Source organism: Notothenia rossii, assembly GCF_949606895.1.
Source record: "Notothenia rossii genome assembly, chromosome: 4".
In the NCBI taxonomy this organism is placed as follows: Eukaryota; Metazoa; Chordata; class Actinopteri; order Perciformes; family Nototheniidae; genus Notothenia; species Notothenia rossii.
Genome location: NC_136902.1, coordinates 15421381 through 15434450, shown reverse-complemented (window position 1 = coordinate 15434450; position 13070 = coordinate 15421381). Strand labels below are relative to the sequence as shown.

The 13070-nt window shown below is 40.6% G+C and overlaps 1 protein-coding gene across 2 annotated transcripts in view; it reads left to right on the top strand.

Annotated features, from left to right (window-relative positions):
* nup210 (nucleoporin 210) overlaps window positions 1-11656 on the top strand; it is a 33538-nt gene extending 21882 nt beyond the window's left edge. The window contains exons 28-40 of one of the 2 annotated variants that reach the window (XM_079678836.1): window positions 175-333; window positions 646-737; window positions 846-1020; window positions 1640-1815; window positions 3591-3811; window positions 4506-4642; window positions 5366-5480; window positions 6061-6207; window positions 7418-7668; window positions 8172-8376; window positions 9071-9190; window positions 9735-9809; window positions 10414-11656. In XM_079678836.1, coding sequence (XP_079534962.1) covers window positions 175-333; window positions 646-737; window positions 846-1020; window positions 1640-1815; window positions 3591-3811; window positions 4506-4642; window positions 5366-5480; window positions 6061-6207; window positions 7418-7668; window positions 8172-8376; window positions 9071-9190; window positions 9735-9809; window positions 10414-10517 — 1977 coding nt within the window. In that variant the 3' untranslated portion in view covers window positions 10518-11656. Of the gene's footprint in view, window positions 1-174; window positions 334-645; window positions 738-845; window positions 1021-1639; window positions 1816-3590; window positions 3812-4505; window positions 4643-5365; window positions 5481-6060; window positions 6208-7417; window positions 7669-8171; window positions 8377-9067; window positions 9191-9734; window positions 9810-10413 lie in introns of both variants that reach the window. The other variant, XM_079678835.1, reaches the window with a different exon arrangement.
* Window positions 11657-13070: the final 1414 nt, after the last annotated feature.

Here is a 13070-nt window from a genome sequence, read left to right as displayed (position 1 = left end):
TTTTATCGGATGAATCTTTAAGATGTGCTGTCCCCTGCATTGCATTATGATTCAAATCAAAAACAGCATCTGCTGTCTTGTCAGCCTGTCCCTGCTTCCTCATCGTTGTTGCCTTTTTGATTTGATTTGCTGCTGCTATTTTTGCCATTGTTACAAGCTGTCTCTCTCCTTCAGGCTAACGTGGAGCCCCAGCCGGCGCACAACTTTGGTATGATGGTGACGGGAAGAACGAGAGGGCGGACAGGGCTTAAGGTGGTGCTCAGAGTTACTGACCCGGAAGCTCTGCAGCTATTAGGAAGTCTACATGAACTCACAGATGAGATCCAGATCCAGGTACAGCACTCAATAAACCACTGCTTTAGATATTTGTATCTGTGTCATTAGCATCCGTATTATACATATTGTAAAGATAAACGTTTTAAAAGCCCCTTTTTATGGACTACTTATCGTGATCATATCCCCCTGCTGTTCCTTCATGGTGGAGATGCTGGCGTTAAAGGAAGATGCTGAGCTTTGGAGTTTATATCTGAGGCTGATGCAGCTTCAGACTGCATTAAACTATGACATGTTTCTTGTCCCGAAACATCAAAGAGCGATCAAAGCCCTTTTTAATAATTGGACTTTCTACGTTTTGCTTTGATCAAGGTCTATGACAAGCTACACATGCTCAATCCTGAAGTAGAGACTGGAGAGCTACTGATGGCTCCGAACTCAGCCCTCAAACTACAAACTAACAGGTGAGTGCCTTTTGTCTCTTGTTGCATGTGAACAGACACTTACATTGCAAAAAGACGCACATAACATAACTTGATGGAATAGAATGTGACTGTTTCTCTGTCTAATAGGGATGGTGTGGGTGCGCTCTCGTATCGGACTCTGGATAGCCCTGACCAGGCTGTTATCGCTCAAGTGGACGATAAGGGCTTCCTCTCCTCTGGCTCTCTGACTGGCATCTCCTCTCTGCTGATCACCTCCCAGGAGACCTTTGGCATCAATCAAACTCTCATCCTTGCTTTGAAGGTCAGTTTGAGAGCCACTGCATGACACAATTGTTGGCTTTGAAGGGTGCATGTTATGGGCATTAACATACAATTTCATTTCCATTACCTCTTGCGTGTAGTTATTATATAAACTGTCTGCTGCGAGGTGGTTAAAGGTCCAAAATACACCGTTTGATAAATGTGGTTCCAATTCAGCATCAGTTTGTGATTTAGAAAATATGACAATGTGCCGCAGCAAAGCTAAATCAACAGAAAACCTAATCGTGCCTCCCAAATGGCAGATGCTTGGAGAATTGTATTTATGGAATCCGTCCTTCATACTTAAAAGTGTGGCTGACATGGTTTAAAAGAAAGGATTATTTCGGTGTACATATTGCTGCCAAATTTAGGTTTTAAAAATAAATAAAGATTCCTGTGGAAGAATTTATATTACTTTGGTGATGGCATAGATTTTCATAAACGATCTGTCATTCTGATCAATTAGCTCCCTGTTTAGCTACACCTGCTACAGGCTCTATTCTCAGTGGGGTAAGGCCACTCACTGTGTTTGTTAACAGTAGCACTGACCATGAAAATGACAGTTGACATTGTCCCTGCAGTTACTGAGTGTGACACCGGTTCTTCCCTTCATTTCTCAGGTGGTGCCTGTGTCCTATGTGCGCTTCAGTACCAGCCCAGTGCTGGACACAAACACCAGAGAGAGCCTGAAAGCCTTCCCCCTGGGCATAGTGCTCACCTTCACTGTCCACTTTCATGCCGGCACTGGAGAAGTCCTTCACAGCTCCAACTCCCACCTCACGTTCTCCACTAACAGGTAAACAGCGAACAATCTATAGATCCTTTAACACTTTTCACTATGTGGCTGTCATTTACATAAATAATGTATGCCTTTTTAAACAGTGTGACTCAAATCAAATCAAGTTTTATTTATATAGCACATTTTTAAAACGATTTTTGGTCGAGCCAAAGTGCTGTACATATAATAATTACCTTACAGTAAGGACACTATACAGTAAATACAACAGCACAGTTTGTGCAGAATATCAGTATGAGAAAACGACACCCTCTGACCTTAGAGGATGTCAAACCTCAATGAGTAGAATGCAAGCAAAATGAAGATTAAGGAGGACATTGCAATTTGCCTCGGGCCTAGAAGTAAAAACCCCATTGTCCTGCTGTTCTGGGCTAAATATAGATTTATAGAGAGAGAGAGGCAGAGAGAGAGGCAGAGAGAGAAGCAGAGAGAGGGAGGTTCTTGGTCCTCTCTCTCTCTCTCTCTCTCTCCCTCTCCGAGTTGTCCGCTCCTTCACCCTCTCACACAGCCTTGCCTGACCAAATGTCTCCCCCTATTTCAAATGATGCCTGACATGTCATGTCAACCCACTCACTACTCACCCTCTACCAGCTGAGAATTATATATTATTTGGAATGTTTTTATCAATATCTCCAGATTTGTACAAGTTTAACATTTGGAAACATGGAGCCTTGATGCAACATTTATCATTTGAATGTATGTGACATTTATTTATTTTATTACCTATTTTATTCAGCCCTGCGTTTGTATTAAGTGTTCTTTTAAATCTTAAAGCTATGTGTTACTTTTTGTGTTTGTGAAGCACTTTGAGTTACATTTGTGTATGAAAAGTGCTATATAAATGAAGTTTGATTTTAATCCAAAATTCATTTAGAGATTAATCCATGCAATATATATCCCTAACACTAACAATATGTTCTATATTTAACCAGTGTTTAATACTGTTGTTTCAGACTGTGTGTATTAATATCTGTAGAGTACTAGCAGAGGTCATGGCAGGCTACGCTAGGAGTTCACAGAATTAATTTCCCGGGCTGTTCCTTCCCAACCTCATTTTAGATGGAGTTGTTTCCACCCGAGTGAGTGAAGCAAATGAATGGGAGGAGTGTTTGGCAGGAAGACGCATTACTGCCCTCCTGATGAGGGGGTTCCCTCACGCTATAAATTGATTCTATTACCTTGTTCTCCAGATGCTGACAGATAATATTAGGGGGGAAAGTATAAAAAATGTGTGGTAAAATGGCCGGTAGCCTAAGGACTAAAAGGTCTGCTCTGTGATTGGATCCTTCTGAGTCCCCGGGTAGCCAATTGGATTTGTACTGGTATCTGAGGTTATCTGAGATTCTTTGGAGATAGAGGCAAAAAGCAAGACGTGGGGAATGTTTTTTAAATAAAAGCACTTAGAACTATTGCAAAATATAAACCAAGCAAGCTAAGTCATGTATTTCTTGATTTTTTTTCAGTAGCCAAATGTCAAATAGTATTGGCCTAATTTCAATTATTTTAATAAGGTTTATTGTAATGTCCATTGGGCGGGAGACTAATTAGGGTAATTAGTCAAATAATTAAAGGGCATGAATCGAGTGTTGAAGGGGACCAATGACAGGCCATCAGGTGTTGCAGTGAGATGCGAGGAATCAGATTTAGATGAGGTCTTCCTGGACATACAAAAAAAATCCTATCATCTAATAAAGAACTTCAGTTTTTGAGTCGTATTAAAGGATACATTAATAAGTTGATGTATATTATTCCAACTCCTCTGTTCCGCCCTGCAGAGATGACCTGGTGCAGGTGGGGGTCGGGCCCGCTAACAACACTCTGACAGTGAGGACCATCAACGTGGGCCTCACTCTTCTTGCAGTGTGGGACAGTGAGAACGTGGGTGTGGCGGACTTCGTTCCACTTCCTGTGGAGCACGCCATCCACCCAGAACAGGCCCACAGGCTGGTGGTGGGGGACGTGGTCTGCTTCACCGCCCAGATCTCCAGCCCTGAAGGTGAGACCGCTACATGTCCTTTATGCAGCAAATGTTTAAAGGGGACCTATTATGCAAAATCCACTTTTTCATGTCTTTTATACATAAACATGTGTCCCCTCCGTGAGATTCTGAAAGTTTCAGGAAAAGAAATGCACTCACTTTTTGTCCTGATCCATTTATAGAAACACTTTTGGCCACTTTATGATGTCATAACGATTTTTTGGCTTGTGTAAGCATTAGCCAATCACCAACCAAGGTAACACCCTCCCCCACCTTATAACCTGAATCACCTCCTAGAGCACCATTGTGTTCTTTTTAACCAAATATCTCTCAGAGTGGCGTGGGGATTGGCTCCTTATTTTTTATCTAAAGTAACAGACAGAGGATCAGCACTTTTGGAACAGGGCTGAAACAGAGGGGATTATGGGATGCTGCAATGATCTGTTTGGTGTTTCAGCAAAACACTTCAGACACATGTTTTGTATATATCTGAGACCTATAATATATTGATGAAAAACAGTATAATATGGGACCTTTTTAAAGAATCATAAAATAACAGCTTTCAACCAAAATAACAAAGGTCAAACATTGGGAAATGTAATATTGAGTTCTGGCACTCTAAAGATGTCAGCCTACTTAATTGAATGATCCATCTTTATGTAGTTGATAAATGGATTTGGAAATGGAACACACTGTCTTCCCTTCTCTGCAGGTGGTCACGGTACATGGAGCTCCTCGGCCAATGGCGTTCTTCAGGTGGATCCTAAAAGTGGCGCAGCAGTAGCCAGAGACTCTGGGACCGTCACTGTGTACTACGAGATACCTGGTGTTTTGAAAACCTACAGAGAGGTATGTTATCTATTGGCAGTAAGGAGCCGCAGTGCTTCACTCACTGACTGTTTCCCTTTTTTAGTCACGGCTGTGATGAATGAGCTACAAGCAATCATTTCTAATTATGCAAACAGCACACCTCTCTGGTTCCTCTATTGCTAATCTCGACATCCCTGTTCTACAAATATTTTTCATCGGCTCCACCAGTGCATTATCCTGTATCTACTCAGCAATACTTCACGGAGACAATGAAAGTACGACAGATGTGCAGTATATCCCTCATCACCTTTTAGTACCACATTGTTTCTGTCTAATGTCTGTGCATGACATTATCGCTGTGGAGATTCTCAAACATGGTGGAGAGGGATAAGGATTAATTGTCTCTCGCAGAGTGTCACCAACCATACTCCATCCAGTCTGATCGTGATCTGAATGTATGAATATTTCCTATTAGCAGAAGAGAATTGGTGCAAGGTAATTCATCTCAAACCAAAAAAGGCGTCACAAGCCAAATGTACTAAGTGAAGATGTCTTTTATCAGTGTGAGAGGAGACGTTGACAGAAGCAGCAGTAATGTTATATTAAACACTCAGCTGTGTTATAATTAGTTTTGTTTCACTGTCTGGTGTGATTGATGTAAACAATTTGTTTTGGATGGAAATTGCAATGTGGTTATTCGAGGCACTCTCCTGAATCGTCTTAGGATTTAATGGCTGCTTTCTTTCTCTGTATTTTCTGTAGATAGTAGTAGAAGCATCCACCAGGACAGCTGCTGTGGCGCAGGCTACACCTGTCAGGGTCGGCAAGGAAACAAAGATCCTGCTCACAACCAGAGGGAGAGGAAACAACCTCATTGGTACTGAACTCACTCACAGGGGAAAATGTGTTTAAAGAAGCTTTTTGGGAAATACAATAAATTAGCCTTGTGACTATTGATGAGACGATTGATACCACTTAAGTTACTTGGTAAATATGAAGCTACAGACCGTTAGCTTACATTACTTTTTTACTGGCTTTTTTCCAACTTTTTTGTTTAATACGTAGGAAAAAAAAGTGCCAATTTGACAAATTGCTGTTTTAATGATTGTAGACTATTTTGCAATGGTGATCTGTAATTTTCAAGGGTCTGACGCATAACCTAACAAAAAACACAAATTGTAGGTTTCACACTTTTTGTACAGATCAATCAATTTAATTTGGCTCAGGGATGCAGAGGGGTTGAAGGAGGGTTTGTTAGCTTTGGACAGAGACAGGCTAGTTCTGCCTGTTTCTGCTTATGGCTATAGCTTCATGTTTGACAGACAATTGAGTGATGTCCATCTTTTTATTGAACTCTCGCACTGTCAAAAGTCCCTTTTCTCATTTGTAACTGCCTTGCTGAAAACATAACGGTTTGAATAATGAGTTATCTAATGCCAGTGTTCTCCTCCATGCAGGTACCTGTTCCCCGGCCCAGGCAGAAGCTATTTCTCAGCTGAAGCCAGAGACCTCAGTCAGCTGCCATCTGAGCTTCAGCAGTGATGTTATTGACTTCTCTGCTAATGATGTCTTCAAAACACACACCAGCTTCGACTCCAGCATTGGTAAGGCTTTTCTGACCACAAATCACGTCCATGGTCAAAGCAGCAGAAAGCCTTTCATATTCATACAGAAACCGTGAGCAGTTACAAAGCCTTTGAGAAAATGTAATCATTTTTTATTTTATTCAGACACAGAACATGCGGGTGTCTTTGGAGGATCCAACCCTTTATCTTTAATTTGGTGTCTGTCCTTTTACATTTAGATCAATTTTTAAAGCTTTTTATTGAAAGTGACCTCCAAGCATCTCAACTGTCAATACTGAGATAGATTTGTTTGACATTCACCCTGCTTTTTTGTAAGTTAAACTTTTCCAAAAATGCGTTTATTCTAAATCTTACCTAGGCATACCTTTTTTTGAATGCGAACACGATGCAAGATCTGCCAGGAAGACACTATTTACAGGGGCGTAATCAATATCTGCATTTCCCATGGAATGGGTTTAGCAGGGACTGTAATAAAAGGTGTCCAAGTGATGTATTGAACTGACAAGACTCCCTTTTGCTTGAAAGCACTGCTCTAATTGTGTGTGGGACTTCGCTGCAGTTGTTGGGGATCGCTGTGTGTGTGTACAAGGCTGTTTTCACTCAGCTGAATTCCACTGAGGTCCTAATGGGAGCAAGTGATGTGAAATGACCCTCTTTGACAGTTTCAGACATTAGACCCGAGCGGGGATATAAACTGCTTTGTTACGTGTCTTGCCCCTTTTTGACACCACATTGACACTAGGGACCACCTACTGTGACATGCATAGTTTTTCCTCTTGTCCCACATGCACACATTGGTAGTTAGAGGAGCTCTATACAGAATCCAAAGCATATATATGATTTAAGGGTGGTTTTCAAAATGGGAACCAGAGGCAGGGTGTTTTGTGACAATGCGACAATTCCATGGGTTGGGACTGCATTTCAGAATTACCCACCAGGCAATTAGTGATTAGTCAGTCACACACACACATACACAAACACATAGATATATATATATATATATATATATATACTACAGTACATTGAACATTAGAGTCAATGCATTCAATGAGCACCTGGCCTGGATACCAAAACACAGTCCCAGAAACACGGGGAAGGTGACATTCTGTGCTCTCTTACTCCACTATTTATTTACAAAGCAAATGTGTGTGTGCCTCTATATTCATTTTCTGCAGTCTGTAGAACTTTTAAGCCTGAACCAGCTTTCTCCTTTTTATTTTTGCCCCAGGCTCCTATACATGTTCCATAACCTTGCAGCCAATGACGGAACAGCAGAGCCGTGTGCTCAGCATGTCCATGACCGACCTGCTGGTGGGGGCCGGCCTGGAGGGCGGGGCCTCCTCTGGGGAGCGGGTCAGCGCCCGGCTGCCCATCGAGCCCGGCCTCTACGTCGACCAGACCGAACTGCTGCTCTCCAACCTGCACCCATCAGCGGAGCTCACCGTCTACGGCCCCACGGCTGCCCTGTCCAACATGGAGGTCAGTAGAACCTGCTGTAAAATGTGCCAGTTACTTTTGTATGTGTAGTATGACCCTTTTTATTTATTTAATTTTTATTTTATAGAACTTTTTTTTTTCAGACAATAATACAGTGCAATATATCTTTCAGTCACATTCAAATGTTCAGTTTTTCCAGCTGTATCAATACAATCCTGAATAGATTTCAAGTATTAGACAACCAGTGACAGACTCTCCAGGGCTAAAAAAAATAAAAAAATCTAATAAAGATAGGCTAGCTTGAAAAATAATTAACAAATAATAGTAAATAAACAACAAAAATAATAATGATGGAGAGAGAATACAAGTGACATACAGGAGTGTTAACAATTCTTACTGTATTAGTAGATGCATTACAGGGGCCCATCGCCTCATAAATGTATTTTTTTGTAGGAGTAATAAATGTTATTTGCTCCATGTGGTGGATAGTATGACCCTTTTTAGAACAAAGTATGTATAGAAGTAACACGCCTGCACACTTTTAGGTGGTGTCTTCCTCTCCCAACATTGCTGTCCGAGACATTGAAGTACATCAGGGCTTCCCCAGCTTCTCGAAGTACACCATCAGCGCCGTGGACCCTCAGGCAGCGATCTCTGCCTCCATCTCCATAAGCAGCCCCTCCTGCGGCCCCACGATCGTCATCCCAGTCGCTCTGATTCACGTGGCTGATCACAACGCTGCCAAGCTAGGTCTGATAGCCTTTCAGTGCAAATGACAACACACTGCCTCAAGCCACAATCTCACGTTGCTTTAAATAGACTGCATGTGTAAGGTCACGGGAACGGAAGCATGGCTGTCACCTATATTCATAGAAAAGTTATTTCAATTCAATCCATGTAGCCTCATCCAAAGATAACTGTTGACAAGCTAATGTTACAATAAGTTATTAGCATTTTACAACACCAGCAATACAGCCTTGCTGGACCATCTTTAGTTTTAATTTCTAACTCTACGCCACAATACTTCTTAGGTTGTTAGTTGTCTTGTGTGTTCAGCATTGCTTTATATGATGTTCTCATTTTACAGTAGTCTCATTCACTGAGGACTACAGGGCATGCTCTTGGAGTCTTAGGAAAGTCCCAGCTGGAGTACAAGTCACGGCCTGTTGCACTTATATTATACAGAGAAGAAGTTAACCTTAGAGCAGATGATTATAGAAACATTTAAATATTCCCCATGCACACTTGTTTGTTGTTTAGTATTATTTGTATTATCTTTAAAACATAGGCACGCAGCATATTTATTCAGATTTCACTGCCACTGTTACAAACGTCATTATCCTTAAGTGCCATAGCGACGACTTGTTAGCGTGTCACATGTTCTCAGCGCTCTGGAGGAGGTTTTGACAGCCTGTTATCTCCATCCTCCGCTCTCTCACAGCAGCTGCTACTCCAGTTGTGAACTTCGAGGGGAGCCACTCCCTGCACAGCTTCATAAACTCCTACCAGATGATGTTCTTCACCCTGTTCGCTCTGCTGGCCGGTACCGCCATCATCATCATCGGTGGGTCGCCTCATCACTGTGGGAAATGCTATTCTTTTAAAACTGGGGTAGTTGGAGGCACAGTAATACTATGATATTGTTTGAATACCTGGCATATTTGATAATAAGGTATTTGCTTTCAAATAAACTGTTTTTTTATTTTTATCGTTACTTGTTAAACTGAAATGGTTTATGTGACTTGAGTGAACAAAGCTGTTGACATTTAACTTTAAAGTCAAGTATTATTGATTTATATATGTTTTAATTGTTGTTTACCTCTTATTATAAGAACAATTTCTGCAATTACCTTTTTATATTTAGTGTAATTCCTTTTGTACACACCTGAAAATCAACGCCTCTAACAGTACAAGCTCTATTGGATCGGGTTGAATTCAAACACGAAGTATTGTCCCAACATGACAAGTGTGTGTTCATTAGTGGTGGCCACAATTTGAAGCACCTGAAGCTGTGAGGAAACGGTGTGATTCCCTATAGATGTACTGATACTAAGCTCTTCAAACACTGGGATGATGTGTTTTTTAAAATGTGTTTTTATTCCCTTTAGTCCTTCACACGCTGTTCAGCCCGAGGGAACCAGCTTATCACCATGCTTTCATCCAGAGGACACCACCTATTTCCGGTAGGACACTATCACTGTGACACTTCCTCACTACATCTATCAAGCATATAATGAGTAAAGCAAACATTCAAAGGGTTATACCTAAATGTATGACACCTCTCTTTGGGTTGAAGCAGCAATACAAACGTTTGTTTAACCTCCATAGTGGTGACGCCACTGCTGTAAAATCTCTACTGGGAAAAGGTAGTCTGACATCATCCAGGACACTTTTCTGGCAGTCAAAATCGTTTTTTTGATGAAACGCCACCTCTCCCGTTGTAAATTGAAGCTCATTTGGATGTAATACCTAGCCAAGAAAAAGCATTGTATCAGTCCCCAAGTCTTCAATTTAATGTGAATGACTCTACCGGTGTTTGATATCCCAATTTATAGCCTGTTATCTGGCTGCTGCCGCATGTTAGGGAGAGATCTAGACATGGTACCAATACAAATTAGGCTGTACATTTGTGATTTCCTTTAAACCAAGTGGTATTTCATTTTAAAAATTCTGCCATATTTGAAGGGACCTTGACTGCTAGCAACTGATTTACTCCACTTATACATTTTCGTTGTATTCTGCAATTGATGCGTTATTTACTCCGTGCTATATTTGGCCTTATTTCAGGTTTAAACTCTCCAGCAGTGAATTCCTTTAACCGCACGATACCGAGGATGGACCCAAGCAGCAGCCCCAGGTCTCGTCTTTATTCTCCAGACTACAAGTCCTGATAAAGCTTTCTGTCCGGTCTCTTTTTCGTTGAAAAGTAGAACACCACAGGCCATTAATACATTTTCAATGTGCCTCTGTCCCTCAGTAACAAATGCTGCGGGATGCGAGTGCAGAATCTCAGTTTCCTCATTTTCTTGGTACAGATTCTTAAAAAGAAACTCAATTTTCAGAATAGCAGTTCAGTTGAGAGCTGCACGACTAAAAGAGCGCTGTTTTTCTTTGTGTGTATGTTTTTGTGTTGAAACAGATATATATGTGTGTCTTTTTTGTGATTTGAATCTGATATAGCTTTTGTTTTACGAAACCGTCCAATGTTCAACTGACATCTTTTCATGTGTGCTTTAAAAAACAACCACTCGATTGTGCTTTAAATTAGGCTTTGTTTTCGCTCAACCCTTACTTGTCTGCGACTTATTTGACATGTGAAATGTACAAGCTCAGGAGGAACCTAATTCTTGTGTGACAGAAAGCAAACTTTAACTTGAAAACATTTGATTTTATGAGCAGGGAGTTGTTTCGTTGTAGCTAATACATTTTTGTGAAAATGCCGTCCACTGAAACCGTCCTATTTTTTAAAGGTGATGAACCCCTTTAAAATGTGCATAAATCCTACTGGAAAATGTTAGAATTATTTCTGTTCTGGGCATTTTACTTCATGATTCAACATTACTGAGGTTTTGAGCCATAATGCATGCAGCTCCTGTGTAATTTATTAATGTGAAACAGTTTAGCATCATTCAGTTTTTATCCCGTTGTTGCTTTAGTGCAGAAGCAATCAAATGTGACCCGGTGTCATGTAATGTTCAGCTTGTTTTTGCACCACCACATTTCGGGAGGAGTTTAATGTAGCACTGTCGAATTGACGAGACATGGACGAGTGTGAGTTTGTTTTAAATGAGATATTTTTCTATACATTTTGAAGTGAAATGCTGATAAGCAATCGTATTTATGTTCGCTAGTGAAATTCAGTGTTACTGTAAGAGGAGTATGTGTGAGGATCAAATGGCTTCAGTTCTGTTTTTGTGTTGCCTTACAATCATATTTGAAAAGCTTTCAGCACATAATACAGACAAGTGTGTTTGCTTGTGTGAAAACGCTCTTACCTTTTGCTAATTAAAGTTTGTACTTTTCACGTTCAGCATCGATCTGGTTATTATTCATCCAAGACATCTATACAACTATTTTGCATGAAACATTTACTAAAGAAACAGACTAACGGAAACCATCTTTCCACAACAGAATAATGAATGATAAAGTCCTACAGACAGCATACTTTCTCTTCTGAATAACTACAAATACAGACACATGTAGATGAAGTCTGAACTAAAAACTATAGCTCTTTCTCCACTAACAAAACCAATTCTGTCACCTATCGCTACAAATTAGATTTCTGCATCACCTGTTTCACTTATCTGGTCATTAAATTCTTCCTATCCTCTTCAATATTTCATCAAGACATATTTTTTTGGGATGTTTCTTCATTTCCCCCCTAGTTTATAACTGAAGAAAAAAAAATGTCTTCTCAGCAAAGGTGGTTCAACAGGGTTATCAAACTTATTTGCTGCAGCAGAATAAATATAATATGTAATGCAAGGAAAGCACTGCACAATATGTAAATATAAAGTTTCATGGGAAACTGGTAATTCTGTATATTAACAATGGCTGAGATCCCTTTTATGCCACAGCCTGTAGACTCTCCACAGTCTCATGTGATACAGAGCGGATTAGGAGGCTCTCGGCCTCTCTGTCTCCCTGAGGATGTGTAAAGGTCTGTGACATCTGATCAAATATCTCCCATCTGTCTGTGACGCTGCTCTGGATGGTCCCAGTCACCTAGCTCATTGGTATGCCCTCTGCAGCCGCCTGCCAATGCTCCACGATCTCCAGGAGGTAAGCACAATGTGCACCACGGAATTATTTGTGAAGCAGCAGGATTTTTCGTCTGCAACCGTCTGAAACGTTCATATGGGTTTTGTTAACATTTCTGTTATTTATTCTAGGGTCGTAGTTATTCATGGGTGCACATTATTTTTATTATAGTGCAGATTGTTCTGTTTTAAGAATAATCAATCACTTTCCAATTTGTGAAAAGCAGAATATGAGCACCACATTTATCAGGGCCTGTGTTCAAATGTTTGTTTTCATCTTACCATAAGTCTAAAACCTATACATATTTGATTCATGATGATATATAGCAAACAAGAGCAGAACATCTTCACATTTAACAATCTGAACCAGCGTATTTGGCATTTTTGCTTGAAATGTTACAGATATAGTTCATTCATTTTTAATGCAGTGTTATTACTCAAGGCTAAAAACTGTAAAACGTATGTTTACAGACACATAAAACCCACAAACTTGCTTTGCTGCACATGAAGAAATTATTCTGAGTGGGACACGCACAGCAGCTGCTTAAGTCTTTGCATTATTTCCCACATGCTCTTTATTTCTCAGGGGGGGGTTAGATAGACAGAGCATCGACTCATGCCTGAGAGGTGTTTATTAGGACGCTGAGGACGGCCAGCTGTGTAGCTCAGGCTAACGCTACGGTT